Source organism: Podarcis pityusensis, assembly GCF_964106645.2.
Source record: "Podarcis pityusensis genome assembly, chromosome: 2".
Taxonomy (NCBI): domain Eukaryota; kingdom Metazoa; phylum Chordata; class Lepidosauria; order Squamata; family Lacertidae; genus Podarcis; species Podarcis pityusensis.
The window spans coordinates 19,655,476-19,675,661 of NC_138029.1; the positions used below are offsets into that span (position 1 = coordinate 19,655,476).

The following is a 20,186-nucleotide window of genomic DNA, read 5'->3' on the forward strand; positions in this document are numbered from 1 at the left end:
GGATCCCTGTTTTGTTCACAAAATGCTGGAGGTTACAGTGGTACCTCGGGTTACAAACGTTTCAGGTTACAAACACCACTAACCCAGAAGTAGTTGCTCTGTGTTGCGAACTTTGCCCCAGGATGAGAATGGAAATCGTGCGCCAGCAGCAAGAGGCCCCATTAGTGAAAGCACGCCTCTAGTTAAGAACAGTTTTGGGTTAAGAACAGACCCCTGGAATGAATTAAGTTTGTAACCAAAGGTACCACTGTACTATGAGGAGCAGGGAATGTAGCTGTAAAGGTATGGATAAACACTTTAGGATGTAGAATATTTCGGGTTCCAGGGAAGGTCCTTCATCCACTGGGCTGGAAATATATATCTATATGAATGGGTTGAAGAAGTGGGGAACCAGCTCCAACCAACTAAGCCAACGGTTAAGGATGAGTGAAGTTAGATGTTGTTGGCTACAACTCTCATAATCACCAGCCATGGACCCTGCTAACTGAGGCTGGGAGAACTGGAGTCCAGTAACATTTGAAGAGCTGCAGATTCCCAATGCCTAAATTGTAGGCCGTTCTCTGTTTCTGGCTGTGGGATGAGCCGAGATGGATTTAGGGGAGTGTGACCGGTTCAGTTGCACTGGGCACAGAGCCTCAGGGGCACTGCAACTATGATGTAGAATGGAAACATCAGAGGCAGGAGGCACCAGGGCGTCTTGGAATAGGCATAGATTCAAGTATGATAGTGGCCATGTAAAAAAATATGTTCGTTTTCTGGTTTGTTTTGTATTGTTTTGTATGTGTGTGTGGTTAAACTTCTCCATATCATATATGATGAGCATGTATATGGGTCTGTGATCTTAATTGTGAATATTAACGTGTATGTTCATTAAACCTTATTTTGAATATTATTAATTGATACTTACCTAGCGCTGACATATATATATGGTTTTACAAATTAAAATTTACACTCATACCACACATCACAATCAAAACAGAAAAAAGATTCCCATGAATCTTTTGATTTCCCTCCACCCCTCTGAGGGTTCCATTATTAGTCCTTTTCTACTGCATCTTTTATGGTAATCTGGTTTTTAAATCTCCCTTATATCTATAGTTCTTGTTACATTACAAGTATTATTGCAATCCTGCTAATGATTTAAACTGTTTACAGTGGTCTCCAAGATAAACTATAAATTTCCCCCATTCCTTATTGAAGTATTGGTCTTCCTGGTTTCTGATCTTTCCAGTCATTTTTGCCATAGTGCTGTCTCGTTTTCATGTTGACTCAAGAGATTGCAATTTCTCTTGGTATTACGACAGTCTGAAGGAGATGGTCCTTCCTTCCTTCCTTCCTTCCTTCCTTCCTTCCTTCCTTCCTTCCTTCCTTCCTTCCTTCCTCTCTCTCTCTCTCTCTCTCTCTCTCTCTTGACTATCATCATGGTGTATCTGGGCTACTAATTCACCACAAGGACCAGTGGAAGCCACAGGGTCAAATTGTCTAATGGCCAGAGTGCATTCAGCTCTAGGCATTTCAAACAAATCACCCTACAGCCAGCGTGGTGTAGTGGTTAAGAGCGGTAGTCTCGTAATCTGGGGAACCGGGTTAGAGTCTCCGCTCCTCCACATGCAGCTGCTGGGTGACCTTGGGCCAGTCACACTTCTTTGAAGTCTCTCAGCCCCACTCACCTCACAGAGTGTTTGTTGTCGGGGAGGAAGGGAAAGGAGAATGTTAGCCGCTTTGAGACTCCTGAAGGGGAGTGAAAGGCGGGATATCAAATCCAAACTCTTCTTCTTCTTTCCTCAGCAATAACTTAGCTTAGAACTATCACCTGAAGGAGATGGTGCCATCGTAAAGGAGACAGAGAAGTGTGAAGGACAGGGAATCCTTCAGCACCAAGACTATGGATGGTTCAGGACAGTGGCAGAAACCAGCATTCAGGGGCAGTTATAGAGCATGGACATCGAGAGGGGGCAAGAAGGCTGCCCCCTTCTGATGAACCATGATTCCCAGATTTCTTTAAAAAGATTGAGCAATTAAGCAAGTTTTTAACATTTGCAGAACCTGAGACATGAGGCAAATTGGGCAGCATGTGTTGCTCAGTTCCTCGTTTACTTTGGAGGATGTGTTGATGTTACCAGTCTCATCAACATCATCATGGTTATCATCATCGTTGCAGGAGTATACTATTTTGCTGAATGCTTTTGTTATCCCATCCTTATCCTCGTCTCAAAATATCATTCTCATTCAACTCAGGATTGTTGCACGAATGCTTTGTTATCATTACCATTAAGATGATGATCAGAGCACAATATAGGAGGAGTTTGGATTTGGTATCCCGCTTTATCACTACCCTAAGGAGTCTCAAAGTGGCTAACAATCTCCTTTCCCTTCCTCCCCCACAACAAACACTCTGTGAGGTGAGTGAGGCTGAGAGACTTCAGAGAAGCGTGACTAGCCCAAGGTCACCCAGCAGCTGCATGTGGAGGAGCGGGGAAGCAAACCCGGTTCACCAGATTATGAGTCCACTGCTCTTAACCACTACACCACACTGGCTCATAGGTAGCCTGTTTAAATTAATGGCCCTACCGAGTCATTTGGGATGCGGGTGGGGCTGTGGTTTAAACCACAGAGCCTAGAACTTGCCGATCAGAAGGTCGGAGGTTCGAATCCCCACGACGGGGTGAGCTCCCGTTGCTCGGTCCCTGCTCCTGCCAACCTAGCAGTTCGAAAGCACGTCAAAGTGCAAGTAGATAAATAGGTACCGCTCCGGTGGGAAGGTAAATGGTGTTTCTGTGTGCTGCTCTGGTTCACCAGAAGTGGCTTAGTCATGCTGGCCACATGACCCGGGAGCTATATGCCAGCTCCCTCGGCCAATAAAGCGAGATGAGCGCTGCAACCCCAGAGTCGGTCATGACTTGAATACCACCCTAAGTATGTGTGCGTGTGTGGATTGTTTTGTATCTCATAACTATCACCATAGCACATAGCTTAGTCAGGCACTAAGTATTTGTAAAAATGCAAATCTTCAAAGTTCACAGTAGCTTTGCAAGAGAGGGAGATGGGGAGAAAACCAGAACAGCTTGGCCATACCCCTGTGACTTCACTAATAATAATAATAATTGTCCCCGTGACCTCCTAGCTGCTCTATTAGGTCTAGGGGGCACCACCTGTCACTGCATCCAAGAATTAATTTATTTTACATAATTCACTCAAACGATTGAGAAGGATACAAATTTTCCTGAGCTGTGCCATTGCTATGGGATTCTGTAATTAATTTCTTAAACCCTGTCACGTACTAAAGAAAAAAGGCTAGATCATGCTATACCAGCTGCACTGGCTCCCGGTGGAGTACAGGATCAGGTTTAAGGTGCTGGTTTTAACCTTTAAAGCCCTATACGGCCTAGGACCCTCGTACCTATGGGACCGCCTCTCCTGGTACGCCCCACGGAGGACCTTACGGTCTGCAAATAATAACACCTTGGAGATCCCAGGCCTCAGAGAGATTAGGCTGGCCTCGACCAGGGCCAGGGCCTTTTCGGCCTTGGCCCCGGCCTTGTGGAATGCTCTGCCACAAGAGATCAGGGCCCTGAGGGATTTAACATCTTTCCTCAGGGCCTGCAAGATGGGGTTGTTCCACCAGGCCTTTGGTCAGGGCTCAGCCTGACACTCCCCTTCTCTTTTTGTATAAGAACTAGTATGAAAGAGGCCTCCCAGCATTCTCACAGGCCCATATAAGATCAGCGTAGACAGTTGGGCCGATGATCATTTACTGTTCCCAACCCTAACCCTGCAGAAAGCCATCTAATTAGACTTTAATTTGATTTTGACCTGTTTTTAGGAGGTAATTTAATTATTGTTTGATTTTATACCAATGTTATATATCTGATGTTAGGTGCCCTGAGCCCAACTTTGGCCGGGGAGGGCGGGATATAAATAAAAGTTTGTTTATTATTTATTTATTTAGATAAGGATGGGGAAAGAGGGGAGATTTGACTATAGGATCCCAAACCCGCCATCTGTAATGACAGTTTGTGTAAACGACACGTTTGTCTTTATTTGTTTTATTTTCACATAATGTTGATTTTGTGTCAGTTCAGTTCTTAGAAAAGATACTAAATTGAAATCTCGGTGGAGATGCACATTCCTTGCAATTTTCACACTCACACACACACAAAATGTGTCTTGTTCCATTTTGTTCCTGCTTTTAGGAGGATTGTGGGAGGGTGTAAATACCAATGAAATATTTTATCTTTCTGCCAGGACACTGTAAGAATTTATTTTGTGCTATAGTTCTAATCACAGACTAAGACCCAACCATTTTATTTCCTTCAACCCAGGAAAACACATTAGAAGTCGATAATGGTTTTTGGTTACTGTGACCTGCCCACCTCCTTGTCTTTACCGGACCCAATCCCAAAAGGGAAGACTAGCTCTGATTATAGATGGAGTCATTTATGCTTTTCAGATTGACTCTTTCCCTCAAATAATTTGAGAAATCGCCAGTATCCACATCCAACTGCATCACAATAAACTAGTAGCGTTCGAATAAAAACCAAAACGCCCGTTCAATATCAAATTGCTGAATTTCAGCAGCAGGGTTTTAAAATGTTATCTTTCAGTTGATTCTGTCAGCCAATGGGCATCTCAAGATAGGGCTAGCTAGGTCTGTCTCATATGCTTTTTCTAGAATGGATCTGAGATGTGTTCTGGAAAGCCTTCTGCCCTTGTGAGAACCTCTCAGGTTTGGGTCCATATTCTGTCTCTTGTCCTGCCTTCTCATCCCTGTTTGCCACATAAAAATGTAGCCACTCCCATGTATTCTGCATGAGATAAGACATTTATTGTTGGAGGAGGAAGAGGAATGTTACTGCTGTTGTTATTATTATTAATAATAATAGCAGTATTATTATTCATCTCTGTGTATTCTATCCCGAATGGATGCTTCTGGGGTGAAAACAAATGTTTTAAGTTCCCAAAGTTATAGTTCAAGTTCTCAGGGAAAGCCTGAAACCAACCCACATGGAAAGCCAAAAAAAAAGTGTGAGTTTGAATTGAGAATCTTTTGACAGACTGTCGAAAACAGCCATGCAAATGTATCTATTTATAGTGGATACAGTGGGAAAAAAGATAGGCAAGAAAAAATACAGAAAGAGTAGGTGCTAAGAGGGTCCTCCTCTTCTTTCTTTTGATCTTTTTATATAGCTATGAATAATTTTAGACATGTTGAGGTTTACTGGGTTCCCATTGTGGGATGTGATACATAAGTACAAGTACAGTGGTACCTCGGGTTACAGACGCTTCAGGTTACAGACGCTTCAGGTTACAGACTCCGCTAACCCAGAAATAGTACCTTGGGTTAAGAACTTTGCTTCAGGATGGGAACAGAAATTGTGCGGCAGCAGGAGGCCCCATTAGCTAAAGTGATATCTCAGGTTAAGAACAGTTTCAGGTTAAGAACAGACCTTCAGAACGAATTAAGTTCTTAACCCGAGGTACCACTGTACAGCATTCCTTGTTTTCCTAGAGTGGACATGCAAGGGGATGTTTGGTCCAGCCAGTCAGAGCTTCCTGTTTCCTCCTGGGCTGGGACATACTTACTTTGCATGTGACTAGAGGTGGGCGTGACCTTACCTGCCCAGGTAACAAAAGGGCAAGGCACGCAGCACACCATCTCCCTTTCCTCTGTATTTGACCTCCTCCGTCGTTGGACCAGCAGCTTTTTAGCTAGAGATGCTCTGGTGGATTTCAGCCAACAGAGGACAAAGGGACTATTCCCATATGGGATGGATCCACATGCATATACTTTGTAACTAAGTCTGCCTTTAGGGATCCATCTGTGAACTGAATGTGTGCGTGAACTTCTTTTATATACTTTACACAAGATTGTGGTGTGTTTATTCTTTTAAGAGTGGTATAAGGGGACTTACCAGGAATCTTGGGATGTGAGTGGCACTGTGGTCTAAACCACAGAGCCTAGGGCTTGCCGATCAGAAGGTCAGTGGTTCAAATCCCCGCGACAGGGTGAGCTCCCGTTGCTCGGTCCTTGCTCCTGCCAACCTAGCAGTTTGAAAGCACGTCAAAGTGCAAGTAGATAAAAAGGTACCACTCTGGTGGGAAGGTAAACAGCGTTTCCGTGCACTGCTCTGGTTCGCCAGAAGCAGCTTAGTCATGCTGGCCACATGACCCGGAAGCTGTCTGCGGACAAACACCGGCTCCCTCGGCCTATAGAGCGAGATGAGCACCGCAACCCCAGAGTCGTCCGCGACTGGTCCTAACGGTCAGGGGTAGCTTTAGCTTTACCTTTACCAGGAATCTTATATTAAGATGCTTAAACAAGCCTGCAACCAGCTACCTGCTGTGCGTTTAAAAGGGGAATGTAAAACTCTGCTAAGTTATAGATCTTACTATCGCAAGTTAGGAAGGATATTATTAAACAATATATTCTCTCCTGCCTCCCTGAACATTCCCATACCCATGTTGCACCAATTCCACTCATGGTCTCACTTGCTGCCCTGTAACTGCTTATTTGTCTCCACCAACGCAGAGGACTGAGGCTGAGTGGGGCAGAACATTGGTTTGGGGTTCAACTTTGGGATGGCTCCAGTCCTTGATTCCCCCTCCCCACACACACACCCCAAAACCTTTCTAGCCTAGAAATGACTAGCTGCTGAGCCACAAGCTTCACCATGTTAAGTTGCCACTGTGTTTTGTTTGTTTTTGTTTTAGCAAGCCCCTTTAACATACGAGACACCGATCAGGCAGGGAATGGCACAAGGGATGGATGAGCAAGGGGGCTGAATTAACCATTAAGCAAAATAAGCGCATGTTTAAGGCATCAAGAGAAGGGAAGCACCACAGAAATTTTCCATTGCTGGATTTTTAACATTAGTGGTCACAGATTGCTCAGTTGAGCATTCGTTTTCTCAGTTGGAAGTATATCAAAAATCCCAACAGAACCTCCATGCAACAAGGCAGACTGGATACCTTACCTCAGGGGTCAGCAACCTTTTTCAGCTGTGGGCCAGTCCACCGTCCCTCAGACCATGTGGTGGGCCAGACTATATTCTTTTTGGGGTGGGGGGGATGTACAAATTCCTATGCCCCACAAATAACCCAGAGATGCATTTTAAATAAAAGCACACATTCTACACATGTAAAAACACCAGGCAGGCCCCACAAATAACCCAGAGATGCATTTTAAATAAAAGGACACATTCTACTCATGTAAAAACATGCTGATTCTGGACTGTCCAGAGGCCAGATTGAGAAGGCGATTGGGCCGCATCCGGCCCCCGGGCCTTAGGTTGCCTAACCCTGCCTTATCTCTACTAAGTATAGAAGCAGATGTGTTGCATAAGATTACCCTAAGTTTTGTTTCATGGGGGGGGGGGATAAAATTATATTTACAATTTATTATTGTTTATATTTTGAACTAGATGTATATGGGGGCACTCAAATCTTTTAAGTGCTTGGCGACTCTAAAGCTCTTAAGCCAGCCCTGATGAACACACCTCTGGTTGCCTCAAAAGCCATCAGGGATTTGCATGGATTTTTTCAATTGCTTAGGAAACCTCAAGGGCCTGTGCGAGTGCTCACAAAGTGTGCTCACGAATCCCCGAAGGCTGCAGGCTCTTTAAAGCCTGCCTGTTGAAATGAGCGGAGACATTGTGTCTCTGCTGCTTTCAAGAGGCTGTGCATTGAAACAGTTGCTTGGCAGAGAAACATCAACCTACCATGGGAGACCTTTGGGGAAAGAGGGTCTTCAGCAGTGGGATGATGCTTACTCGCCGCCACCCATTTTTGAGCATGCACTATCATCGACCTCTGCATCCTGAAAAGCGCCTGAAGCCCAACATCAGATGGAGATGGCATGTTTCACAAGCAAAAGCTGTTGTCTGCTCCTGCCTGAGCAACGTGTGTTGAAACGTTCTCCTGTTCTCCCATACCCTCCTTCCACTCCTCAGGATTCAAGAAGTCCTCTCACCCCTCTTGGTGTGGTGGGTGTTGTGGGACGGCAGAGGCTTTGCTGGGACTGCGATGAGGGAACTGGAACTTCAATACCCTTCCTGATAGGCAGAGGGGGCATAAACTCCAACTGCCTATCAGAAATCGGATCCTAGCCTGCAGCCTGCTTTGCCACATGGGGATGCAGGTTGGGACTTGGCTGTGCCAGGGGGCGGAGCTGACAGAGCAGGTAGGCTTCCCTCAGATCCGCCCCTTGCCTGCACCTGGGGCACTACCTGTTCGTTCCTTCACCGAGTTTCCCTGCCCGCCCACCCTCAGTTTAAGTTGACAGTCAATGACTTTGCTGTGGCTACAGTGGTTGCCGTTCCTTAAGGGGCCGGGTAGGAATTTCCCCACCAGGCTAACTGGCTCTGATCTGGTGGTTTTGCCTACCTCATAGCAATTGTCACAACTGGGCTTGGGCATAGGAGCAATCCTTTGTTTTGGAGAGGATGTTGTAGTTTCCGCCTGACCCTCCAAACACTGGCGTATCCCATTAAAGCAGCGGTTCTCAACCTGTGGGTCCCCAGATGTTGTTGGACTACAACTCCATCATCCCTGAGCTCTGGCCTTGCTAGCTAGGGGTGATGGGAGTTTTAGTTCAACAACATCTGGGGACCCACAGGTTGAGAAAGGCTGCATTAAAGGGATCTGGGGGGAGTGTCTGCATGCCCAGGCAGAGCCAGGGCCAAAGGCACTCCCCCAAACGGCAGTCCCTGCGGGGGTCACCCTATTTGATGTAAGTCTTAGGAGCCCTCGCCTGGATTGGCCACAAATCACTTCTGGTGGGCAGGCCGGAAGTATTTAGATTGCCCCACGCCCAAGCCAAACCTCTTTCATCTGTAGTCAGTAAAATTGTGGCCTGTTTTGACACAAACCCAGTCTTGTTGGTCTCTTGTTTATATGGGTTGGGTTATGGGAAACCCGATGCCTGGTTCTGCAAGCTGTCTTGCTGTGCTTTAGTTGTCATCTCCGGTATGGAAATCCACCCAAACACCATCTCCTTACCTTCTTGACTGCACAGTTACCTCCCAGATCCCCATTATTTTTACCCACAGCTCACAGCATCCCATATACAGTCCCTTAATTTGTTGAGTTAAGATGCTCAAAAGTGACATGAAACATAAACCTGAAGGAGCGTCTCCACCCCCATCGTTCTGCCCAGACACTGAGGTCCAGTGCCGAGGGCCTTCTGGCGGTTCCCTTGCTGCGAGAAGCCAAGTTACAGGGAACCGGGCAGAGGGCCTTCTCGGTAGTGGCACCTGCCCTGTGGAACACCCTCCCACCAGATGTCAAAGAGAACAACAGCTACCAGACTTTTAGAAGACATCTGAAGGCAGCCCTGTTTAGGGAAGCTTTTAATGTTTAATAGGTTATTGTATCTTAATATTCTGTTGGAAGCCACCCAGAGTGGCTGGGAAAACCCAGCCAGATGGGCGGGGTATAAATAATAAATTATTATTATTATTATTATTATTATTATTATTATTATTATTATTTCCACTCTTCTCTGACCCCACTCCCAACATCACATGCTCGTGGGGTAAACAGACGGAGTCACTTCTTCTCAGGATAGGAAATTCACTGGCACAATAGCCTTCAGGGTGGGAAGTAGTGATCAGACCACAGTACCCTAAAGCCAATTAAGCCAACATGAAGATGCCATTCTTCTCATTGTGAAGCAAGGGCATATGAGGGGAAATTATTTGGCCTGGTTTGTCCACGGTAGAACCAACTTTGTTTGGCCAGACAATATTGTCGCAATCTTCCCACAGAGCTCCCAACATGCTCAACCTCAGCTGGGCCTTGCTGTGGAAATAATTCTCTCCTTTTTTCTTCCAAAACTAGAACAGTGCTACTAGCTAATTATCACAAAGGGATACTGAAAAGGAATTCTGCAGAACTTGGCAAGGTACCACTGCAGAGCATTAGAAAGATGTTCTTGTAAACAAAAACCTGCAGGCCGTATTATATTTCTGCACCTGCTTCTCTTCTGTTCAATTAAAAGATGATGTGTTTCTTCACTGTCTAAGCCTTGTCCTTTTCTGCCTCGCTCGTGTACTTAGCTGCTGCGAACAGGAAGATTTGATCATTCTTTTATGGGCTTGATCAGTTCGTTGTGCAGGTGCTAGTACCTCCGTCCCCATATTTTGCTGTCCAACCTGCATTTATTTTCTGGATGCTTTGGAACTATAAAAAGGTAAAGGTAAAGGACCCCTGGACAGTTAAGTCTGGTGAAAGGCAAATATGGCATGCGGTGCTCATCTTGCTTTCAGGCCGAGGGAGCCGGCGTTTGTCCACAGACTGCTTTCCAGTTCATGTGGCCATCATGACTAAACAGCTTCTGGCACAACAGAACACCGTGATGGACAACAGAGCGCATGGAAATGCCATTTACCTTCCAGCCGCGGCAGTACCTATTTATCTACTTGCACTGCTATGCTTTTGAACTGCTAGGTTGGCAGAAGCTGGGACAGAGCAACGGGAGCTCACCCTATCACGCACTTGTCACTATTGCTCCGTGCGCCAATAGCGGTTTAGTCATGCTGGTCACTGGTGCTGGAGGAGCCTCTTGAGAGTCCCATGGACTGCAAGAAGATTAAACCGATCCATTGTTAAGGAAATCAGCCCTGAGTGCTCACTGGAAGGACAGATCCTGAAGCTGAGGCTCCAATACTTTGGCCACCTCATGAGAAGAGAAGACTCCCTGGAAAAGACCCTGATGCTGGGAAAGATGGAGGGCGCAAGGAGAAGGGGACGACAGAGGACGAGATGGTTGGACAGTGTTCTTGAAGCTACCAACATGAGTTTGACCAAACTGCGGGAGGCAGTGGAAGACAGGAGTGCCTGGCGTGCTTTGGTCCATGGGGTCACGAAGAGTCGGACACGACTAAACGACTAAACAACAACATGCTGGTCACATGACCCAGAAACTGTTTGTGGACAAACACCGGCTCCCTCAGCCTGAAAGCAAGATGAGCGCCACAACCACATAGTCATCATTGACTGGACTTAACCATCCAGGGGTCCGTTACCTTTGGAGGGATGAGACCATGCTGGCCACATCTGCATGGAATAATAACCTAAGAACTGTGCGGCTTAATAAAACATCCTCTGCATGTGTTTAACATCAGTGTGTACAGCGCATTTGTTCTTCCCTTCACATAAATGGGTAAACTGGGAGTGAGATGCTGAATCTGACCAGCGGGCCATATCTTTATCTTCCCCACACCTTCATGAGCCAAGTTTGACAGGTGAGTGGGATGACAGTGGTACCTCAGGTTAAGTACTTAATTTGTTCCGGAGGTCCGTTCTTAACCTGAAACGGTTCTTAACCTGAAGTACCACTTTAGCTAATGGGGCCACTGCACCGCCGCTGCGTGATTTCTGTTCTTATCCTGAAGCAAAGTTCTTAACCTGAGGTACTCTTTCTGGGTTAGCGGAGTCTGTAACCTGAAGTGTATGTAACCCGAGGTACCACTGTATAGCAAACTAGTCATTTGCTTGTCCAGATGGAGGATGGAGGTGTGTGAGGGCATGTATAAACTAGCCTACTTGTACAGAGGTAAAGCTAGCGTTAACTTTTGAGACAATGGGGAACTTATTCCCAAAGCAACTGCTGGTTTAGAAGAAGGATTTTCCTCAGGACCACAAAAAGAAAGGGTTAAAATAACCGTTCCCCCCATCCCTGCTCTGATCCCATTAACTATCAGCTCCCCCAGGTGATGCAATTTGCATTTTTAAAAGCCTACATATTAACTGCAAAGACATATTTAACATCAGCAATAGTTTGACCTGGAATATCGGATCCTTGCTTCCCTTTTTTTTCTTTCTCAGAGTGAAAAAGCAATGGGTACATCTCCTCTGCTTCTATACAAACTCAAGAGATCTCAGCTGTTCAACCCACAGGAGATCAGATTTGCTTAAATTGATAAAAACTCTTTGAACTGCCCAGTAAATGTATTTCAAAGTGAATAATAAAACATGATATAAGGCTTTTTCCACTCATCTGGGGGCATCTCTTGCCCAGAGACCTAGAAGTGGTGGTGTGTGGGTTGTTGCTGTTTTGTAATAATAAAAAAAATGAATTATGCAAGATAATGCAGAATTCACTCCAACAGGCTGCTGTTAAGACCAATAATTTAGGAATATTGTTAAGACTGAATAGGCATCACAGAGGTGACATATCTCATCATAAAAGCCCCAAACTTGATTCAGTCTCTGATTCATAAGATGGAGGTGAACCAGAGATTAAAGTGACCTGAAAATGAGGAAATAAAAGCCCTAATCAGGCTTTGCCTGAAGAGATGAAGACTTAAAATGTGGAGGACTGAGAGGTGCACATGCAAAACTCTCACATGTTTACTGCAGAGCTCTGAAAAGGAGAAAGCCTTGTGGAAAGGATTCTGAATGTTCCCCCTCCACATTTTAAAGGTCTTGCATATTCAGGCAAATGTCCAACCCCCTCCCAAATGATACTTAATTCCCCCCCCCCAAAAAAAAGTGTGATAAAAACCTTTCTGTTTGGGCTGTAACAGATAATTTTGCTGAATTTACAGTTGTTGTTTTATTATGCTTTTATATCTGGATTTGATGTGATTTTTTATGATATTTTATCATTGATCATGATTGAGACTGCATCAAAAAGGAGAACCCCCCCAGGCAAATTCAGTGAGGGAGGGGTCAGGAAGCAAAGGAGTGGAAGAAAAAAAAAAAGTTTAATAGCTGAGCCAATGGTGCAAGTATTTATTTATTTCCCTGTTCTTCTGCCCTACATCCCAGTGGTAGCCCGGAACAGCTAACAATACAAATTTCAAACACAGTAGTGGGACAGAAGGAAAGAGAAAGAAGTAGAAAAAGAGACTGAACTTCTGTATATTTATTTATTTATTGTATAATAATTTTTATTAATTTTAATTTAAAACAATCAAATAAATGCCATATTAATACAATACCAAATTGCAATACAATTAAAGAAGCCAATTATTCAATACTAAATTAAACGATTTTGTTTGACTTTCCATGCTCTGGTTTTTGGGGGTTGCTGTTCTTCTTTAGTCCTGCTCCAAAACTCTTATTTAGTCCAAATGCATCCGTTCCAATATTGATCCTTTATTTTATTTTAATAGTTCAGGCTGTTGAACTTCTGTATTTGAAACTACTTCGTGAAGAACCCAAGAAGTCCGAAACACCTTGGATATTAAACGTTTTATCCTACCCCTTTGATTATGACTATGGTATTTTGCATTGTTAGCCATGGAGAGATAAATAAACCATCAGTTGCGCCATTTTGAATTTAAAACACACACACACCTCCCATGATTGTCTTTTCTGATGTTCGCCAGCCCTGCAGGATGCATCCCCCCTAAAATTGGCTGCTCTCTCTCTCTCTCTCTCTCTCATTCACAAACACACACACACACAGAGAGAGAGAGAGCGCAAAACTATATCACCACTTCCCAAACATGCTTCTCTGTGTTAGTATAATACAACTGGCACTGATTGGGGCTGGTGATACTTTAGTTCAAGGGTGGGGAACCTCAGGTCCACTGGTTGGTCAAATCCTGCCCTCCAGTCTATTCTCCCCTCAGGATTTTCCACCGGCCACACCTCTTTTCCCTAACCATACTCCTCACTGATTCTGGTACTCACCACCCTGCTCACATGCTTTTGTTTGGCTGGAAAACGTTGTTTACCTGTAGCAATTCTTCTTGCTCTGGGTTGGTGGCAGGGGTGCCAACTTGAATAAAAAACTGGGAGGGGCCAGTATCATAGATGTCAATGTTTCCCTTCTTATAAGGGAAATTCCCTTATTCCGAATAGGATAACTCGCAAGAAAAGGGAAAAGTTGACAGCTATGGCCAGTATAGCCCTGACCCACATAGTTGATCTCACAATGTGGTGCACGCACAACATTCGAAATATTTGAGGCAGCCCCCTCAAATATTTTATTGTGTGGACCAAAGCCCCACAGTCCCAAGAGTTGGCTCCTAATGTTGGTGGAAAGGTGTTTGTGCACATAGAAACCTTTGGAGAGGGTGGAATGTAAGCTAGGTAAAGTAAAAATAAAGGTACCTCTGACCATTAGGTCCAGTCGTGGCCGACTCTGGGGTTGCAGCGCTCATCTCGCTTTATTGGCCGAGGGAGCCGGCGTACAGCTTCTGGATCATGTGGCCAGCATGACTGAGCCGCTTCTGGCGAACCAGAGCAGCACATGAAATGCCGTTTACCTTCCCGCCGGAGCGGTACCTATTTATCTGCTTGCACTTTGACGTGCTTTCGAACTGCTAGGTTAGCAGGAGCTGGGACTGAGCAACAGGAGCTCACCCCGTAGCAGAGGATTCGAACTGCCGACCTTCTGATCGGCAAGTCCTAGGCTCTGACCCACAGCGCCACCCGTGTCCATTAGGAATGTAAGCTACTGTAAGGTAAAAAGGTAAAGGTTAGGTCCAGTGAAAGGCAACTATGGGGTTGCGGCGCTCATCTCACTTTCAGGCCGAAGGAGCCGGCGTTTGTCCATGGACAGCTTTCCGGGTCATGTGGCTAGCAGGAACAAACCGCTTCTGATGCAACAGAACACCGTGACTGAAGCCAGAGTGTACAGAAACACCGTTTCCTTCCCGCCACAGGGGTACCTATTTATCTACTTGCACTGGCGTGCTTTCGAACTTCTAGGTTGGCAGGAGCTGGGACAAAGCAATGGGAACTCACCCCATCGTGGGGAGTCGAACCGCCGACCTTCTGAGCAGCAAGCCCAAGAGGCTCAGTGGTTTAGACCACAGCGCCACTACTGTACAAAGGTAACAGTTCTGCCTGCCCAAAAAAGTTGTATCATGGAGAAACATCACTCTCAGGTTGAAAAAGGTTGTGCTTCCTTATTTTAAGAGTGTGTGTGTGTTTCTGTGAGCTTATGATTGAAAAGATAAAAGTAAAAATGTTAGAAGAGATGCTAAGATGCACAGTTATGTTGACAACTTTTGTGTTGTTTATTTTTATTTTTATTTTAAATCTCATGTGGATGAACAGAACTTTCAGTGCTGTGAAGCCATGCTAGAAGCTGTGGAGCAGCAAGACCTGGACGCTGTCCAGATTCTCCTCTATCAATACACACCCGAGGAGCTGGATCTCAACACTCCAAACAGCGAGGGGCTAACTGCACTGGACATCGCCATCCTGACAAATAATGTGCCCATTGCCAAGATTCTTTTGAAGGCTGGGGCAAAGGAGAGTCCTCACTGTAAGTATGGCAGAATGCGTACCGTAGCTGAATTGTACAGAAAAGGGCCAGGCATGCACAGTGGTGAGTTGTGTCAAGGCTTAAGGTGCATGAGGACTTGCATATGACAATTCGCATCACAGAGAGAAAGATGTCATGTGGCAGGGCCCAAGCATGATGCGCAGAGGGTACAGTCCCTGGAGATTCGGAGCCCTGTGGCCCATGTTAAAACCCCATTAACATGAGCGGAAAAACAGAGGCTAACTTGTAAATCATGCCTTAGGATATTTATGCAGACATACTTACTTCGAGGTACAGTGGTACCTCGGGTTACATACGCTTCAGGTTACATACGCTTCAGGTTACAGACTCCGCTAACCCAGAAATACTGCTTCAGGTTAAGAACTTTGCTTCAGGATGAGAATGGAAATCGTGCTCCGGTGGCACGGCGGCAGCAGGAGGCCCCATTAGCTAAAGTGGTGCTTCAGGTTAAGAACAGTTTCAGGTTAAGTACGGACCTCCGGAACGAATTAAGTACTTAACCCGAGGTACCACTGTATCTATTATCCAGTTACAGGTTATTATTTTTAAAAAATAGCTTGGAAATTGGGCACAAATTCCATTCAGCTGTAACTGGATAATAGACGTGTGTGTCATCAGACAAGCTTGCTTTTCAGAACCTTGCAAATGGAGACCCATACACCTATTGCTTTTTGAGTAGCGGAATTTGCTCTAAAATTGCTCCCCACCGAAAGAGGGCTATATCAGGGGTCAGCAAACTTTTTCAGCAGGGGGCCGGTCCACTGTCCCTCAGACCTTGTGGGGGGCCGAACTTTATTGGGGGGGGGGAGAACGAATTCCTATGCCCCACAAATAACCCAGAGATGCATTTTAAATAAAAGCACACATTCTACTCATGTAAAAACATGCTGATTCCCGGACCGTCCGCGGGCTGGATTTAGAAGGCAATTGAGCCGCATCCAGCCCCCGGGCCTTAGGTTGCCTACCCATGGGCTATATAATATAGTCCCCAAAATGCACTGTGATTTCGATATTTTGTAAGAATTGCACAAAAAGTCTTCTGTGCACAAATGAAAGCCCCCTTTGGATGTGAGCAGCACCTAGCACTCGGTTAGCACTGTGTGAATGCTAACCAGTGAATTAATTTGTCGAGCTGAAAATTCAGTGGGATGTGGGGCTGTGCGATAAATTGCGATCTATCAGCTTGTCTGTCCTTTAACAGCACCGAGCCATACAAGATCCTCGAGCAACTGCACAATAAATAAAACAAATAAATAAATCCAGAATCTAGAGCCCTGGGACTGTGCTTTTGGTCTTGCAGGATCCCAATGAAAGCCGAATGAAGTTCGCTGAGCCCTGGCTGGGAGAGGGAAAACTGACAGCCAGAGACAAATGAAATCCTTGTATTTTTACATGCGTGGTTGTGCTATGTCTGCTTTGCTGGCTGCTACCGAAGGCCCACTCCTGTCCAATATCAGCACTCCGCTAATACACTAAGAGCACTTCACAAGTGGCTTATGAAACTGCCCTTTGTCTTCTTTCATGGGACGGTCTCAGTCCGTTTTTGTTTTTGTTTGCTTGTTTGTTTGCGAGGGGAGAGCGAGCGGCTTGCCAAGCCCATTAATCCATGACACACATTTTGACGCCTTACCTGTGGCTAAAAATACACCGAAGCCTACAGATTTTGCTCGAGACCGTCAATGCCTATATTTAGGTCTTTCCCAGCATGTCCATAATGAAACTGTGTTTTCAGGGGTCCGGACTGAGCAGACTCTGCCATTAATTTGGAGTTAGTTAAATTAACAGCATTTAGTACTGACCTGTCAATCTCTGAGCTCCAGGAAATTGCACCTTGAGGCTACTAATATTGCCGATTTTTTTTCCACTGGACTGTGCGTGTATGTGAGGGTGCATTACTCCCCCCCCCCCTTTTTAAAAAAAGCCAGAATTGGTGCACCTTTATTGCTTTGCTATGTCCACAGCACTTACATTATCATTTATCCTGGGCTCTTTTAACCTTCCCAGGAGATTATTTTCATCCCCCCCCCCTGCCCCCGCTCCCCCCCCCCACTCCTTGTATAGTATAGCTGCTCAATGAAAAGAGTTGTGTAGTTTTATATTTATTTGTTTATTTTTCTGTCATGGGTTCGTGACTGGGAAAAAAAAGTGTGACAGGGTTTTGGAGTACGTGATTGACGGCTGAAGCAACATTCATTAGGCATGACAGATCTGCAGGAAAACACAGTCCTGAGTGTTCTAAACAGCAGTCAGGAAAAAAAGAGAGAAAAAAGACTAAACTAATTTTTCATTGACTTCATCGGTAAACAAATGTAGTCTGATGGCATGCGGGGGCAATCATAAATTATATTCATTTCCTGTCATTAATGCAAGCATGCCTATGAACACAGAGAATGCGAATCTATAACCACTTCATTTCCATTAAAAAAATAATAATATTGCTCTGCACTTATCGCCATTTTTTAAATTTGGCGTTTCAATCCATCTAGGGGCCACCTGAAGGCTAAACCCTGCTTCTTCATACCCATAACTTCAGCAGGTCAGGGAATTGTGCAAAATGATTGGGTGCTGCACATGTGATTGGGAACTTTCAGTTACCATCCAGCAGTTTAGCACCACCAGGAAGCTGGATTTAGTTTCCTTTCTCTCTTCTCCCTGCCCAGCAGCTGATCAGTGATACAGAGGGCCAGACTTACATAAAGGGTACACTCATAGGGACGCGGGTGGCACTGTGATCTAAACTACTGAGCCTCTTGGGCTTGCCGATCAGAAGGTCGGCGGTTCAAATCCCCGTGATGGGGTGAGCTCCTGCCAACCTAACAGTTCGAAAGCACACCAGCGCAAGTAGATAAATAGGTACTGCAGCGATGGGAAGGTAAACGGCATTTCCGTGCACTCTGGTTTCCGTCACCGTGTCCCGTTGCGCCAGAAGCAGTTTAGTCATGCTGGCCACATGACCCGGAAAGCTGTCTGTGGACAAACATTGGCTCCCTCGGCCTGAAAGCGAGATGAGCACTATACCCCATAGTCTTCTTTGACTGGACCCTGTCCAGGGGTCCTTTACATTTTCCTTTAAACGATACACTCAATGTGTAGTTAGCAAGTACATCTAAGGTTGGGATGGGTTTTTTATTCTATTATTTAAAACAAATCTTTAATGTTGATGTAATTTTTAGCTGGATTTGTTTGTGGTTTCGTTGAGGTACCAATGGTTGTTACAAGGCAACTTGGAAGTTGTTGTGGAAGACAAGATATAATTGTTCTAGATTAATAAATAGCCCTTAAGGTAAAGATAAAGGGACCCCTGACCATTAGGTCCCGTCATGACCAACTCTGGGGTTTAGGTGCTCATCTCGCTTTATTGGCCGAGGGAGCCGGCGTACAGCTTCCAGGTCATGTGGTCAGCATGATGAAGCCACTTCTAGCGAACCAGAGCAGCGCACAGAAACGCCGTATACCTTCCCGCTGGAGCGGTACCTATTTATCTACTTGCACTTTGACGTGCTTTCGAACTGCTAGGTTGGCAGGAGCAGGGACTGAGCAACGGGAGCTCACCCCATCGCAGGGATTCGAACCGCCGACCTTCTGATCGGCAAGTCCTAGGCTCTGTGGTTAGCCCACAGTGCCACCCGTGTTCCTAAATAGCCCTTAGAATCATAGAATTGGAAGGGGCCCAAGGGCCATCTAATCCAACCCCCTGCAATGCAGGAATCTCAGCTAAAGAATCCATGACAGATGGCCACCCAACACCTGCTTAAAAACCTCCAAGGAAGGAGAGCCCACAACCTCTCGTGGGAGTCAGCTCTACTGCCAAGCAGCTCTTACTGTCAAGTTTTCCCCCAAATGTTTAGTCTGAATCTCTTTTCTGGTAACTTGAAGCCATTGCCTTAAGTCCTACCCTCCAGAGCAGGAGAAAACAAGCACGCTTCCTCTTCCATGTGACAGCTCTTAAGATATTTGAAGATGGCTCTCATAACTCCTCTCAGTCACCTCTTTTCCAGGCTAAACATACTCATCTCCTTCAAGCGCTCCTTGTAAGGCTTAGTACTTCCTATGTTCTTCCAGTGTGGTATAGTGGTTAAGAGCGGTAGTCTCGTAATCTGGGGAACCGGGTTCACTTCCCCACTCCTCCACATGCAGCTGCTGGGTGACCTTGGGCTAGTCACACTTCTTTGAAGTCTCTCAGCCCCACTCACCTCACAGAGTGTTTGTTGTGGGGGAGGAAGGGAAAGGAGATTGTTAGCCGCTTTGAGACTCCTTAAGGGGAGTGAAAGGCGGGATATCAAATCCAAACCCCTCCTCCTCCTCCTCCTCCTCCTCCTCCTCCTCCTCCTCCTCCTCCTCTTCTCTCCCAGATGTTGTTGGACTCTATCATCCATCATCCCTAGTTCTCACAGTAAATAATCAGGGATGCTGATGATGCTGATGAAATTTGTATACTGCACTATACCTGCAGGTTTCAGGGCAGTTGACAAGATAAAATCACAAAATACATAGTAAAAATAAGAACAAGAACAGCCCAATAATCTCCCCTCCCCAACACATTTTAAAAGGGCATTGGATGTTAATCAGCCCAAGGCTTGCTTAAAGAGGAATGCTTTCGCCAGATGCCTAAAAGTGTACAATGCAGGAGCCAGGAGAAGCTGCAGAACCTGCAGGGAAAGGAGAATGTTAGCCACTTTGAGACTCCTTCGGGTAGTGAAAAAGCGGGATATCAAATCCAAACTCTTCTTCCTGTGTTCTGTTCTTCAGACTCTCTTGCAGTGTGATAGAGCAGGCTGGTGGGGCTCCCCTTTTGGGTCACAGCAAAAGGATTTTGGCCAGACTAGTCCTGCACACTGATCTTTCTCCCCTGCACTTCACCAGCGTGGTGTAGTGGTTAAGAGCGGTGGACTCGTAGTCTGGTGAACCGGGATCGCGTCTCCGCTCCTCCACATGCAGC

At 45.6% G+C, this 20,186-nt stretch overlaps 1 protein-coding gene across 4 annotated transcripts in view; it reads left to right on the plus strand.

Moving 5' to 3' along the window:
- ANKFN1 (ankyrin repeat and fibronectin type III domain containing 1) overlaps positions 1–20,186 on the plus strand; it is a 217,990-nt gene that overhangs the window by 94,659 nt on the left and 103,145 nt on the right. For all 4 annotated transcript variants that reach the window (XM_080994439.1, XM_080994438.1, XM_080994441.1 and 1 more), the window contains one exon: positions 15,016–15,226. In XM_080994439.1, coding sequence (XP_080850565.1) covers positions 15,016–15,226 — 211 coding nt within the window. The remainder of the gene's footprint in view (positions 1–15,015; positions 15,227–20,186) is intronic.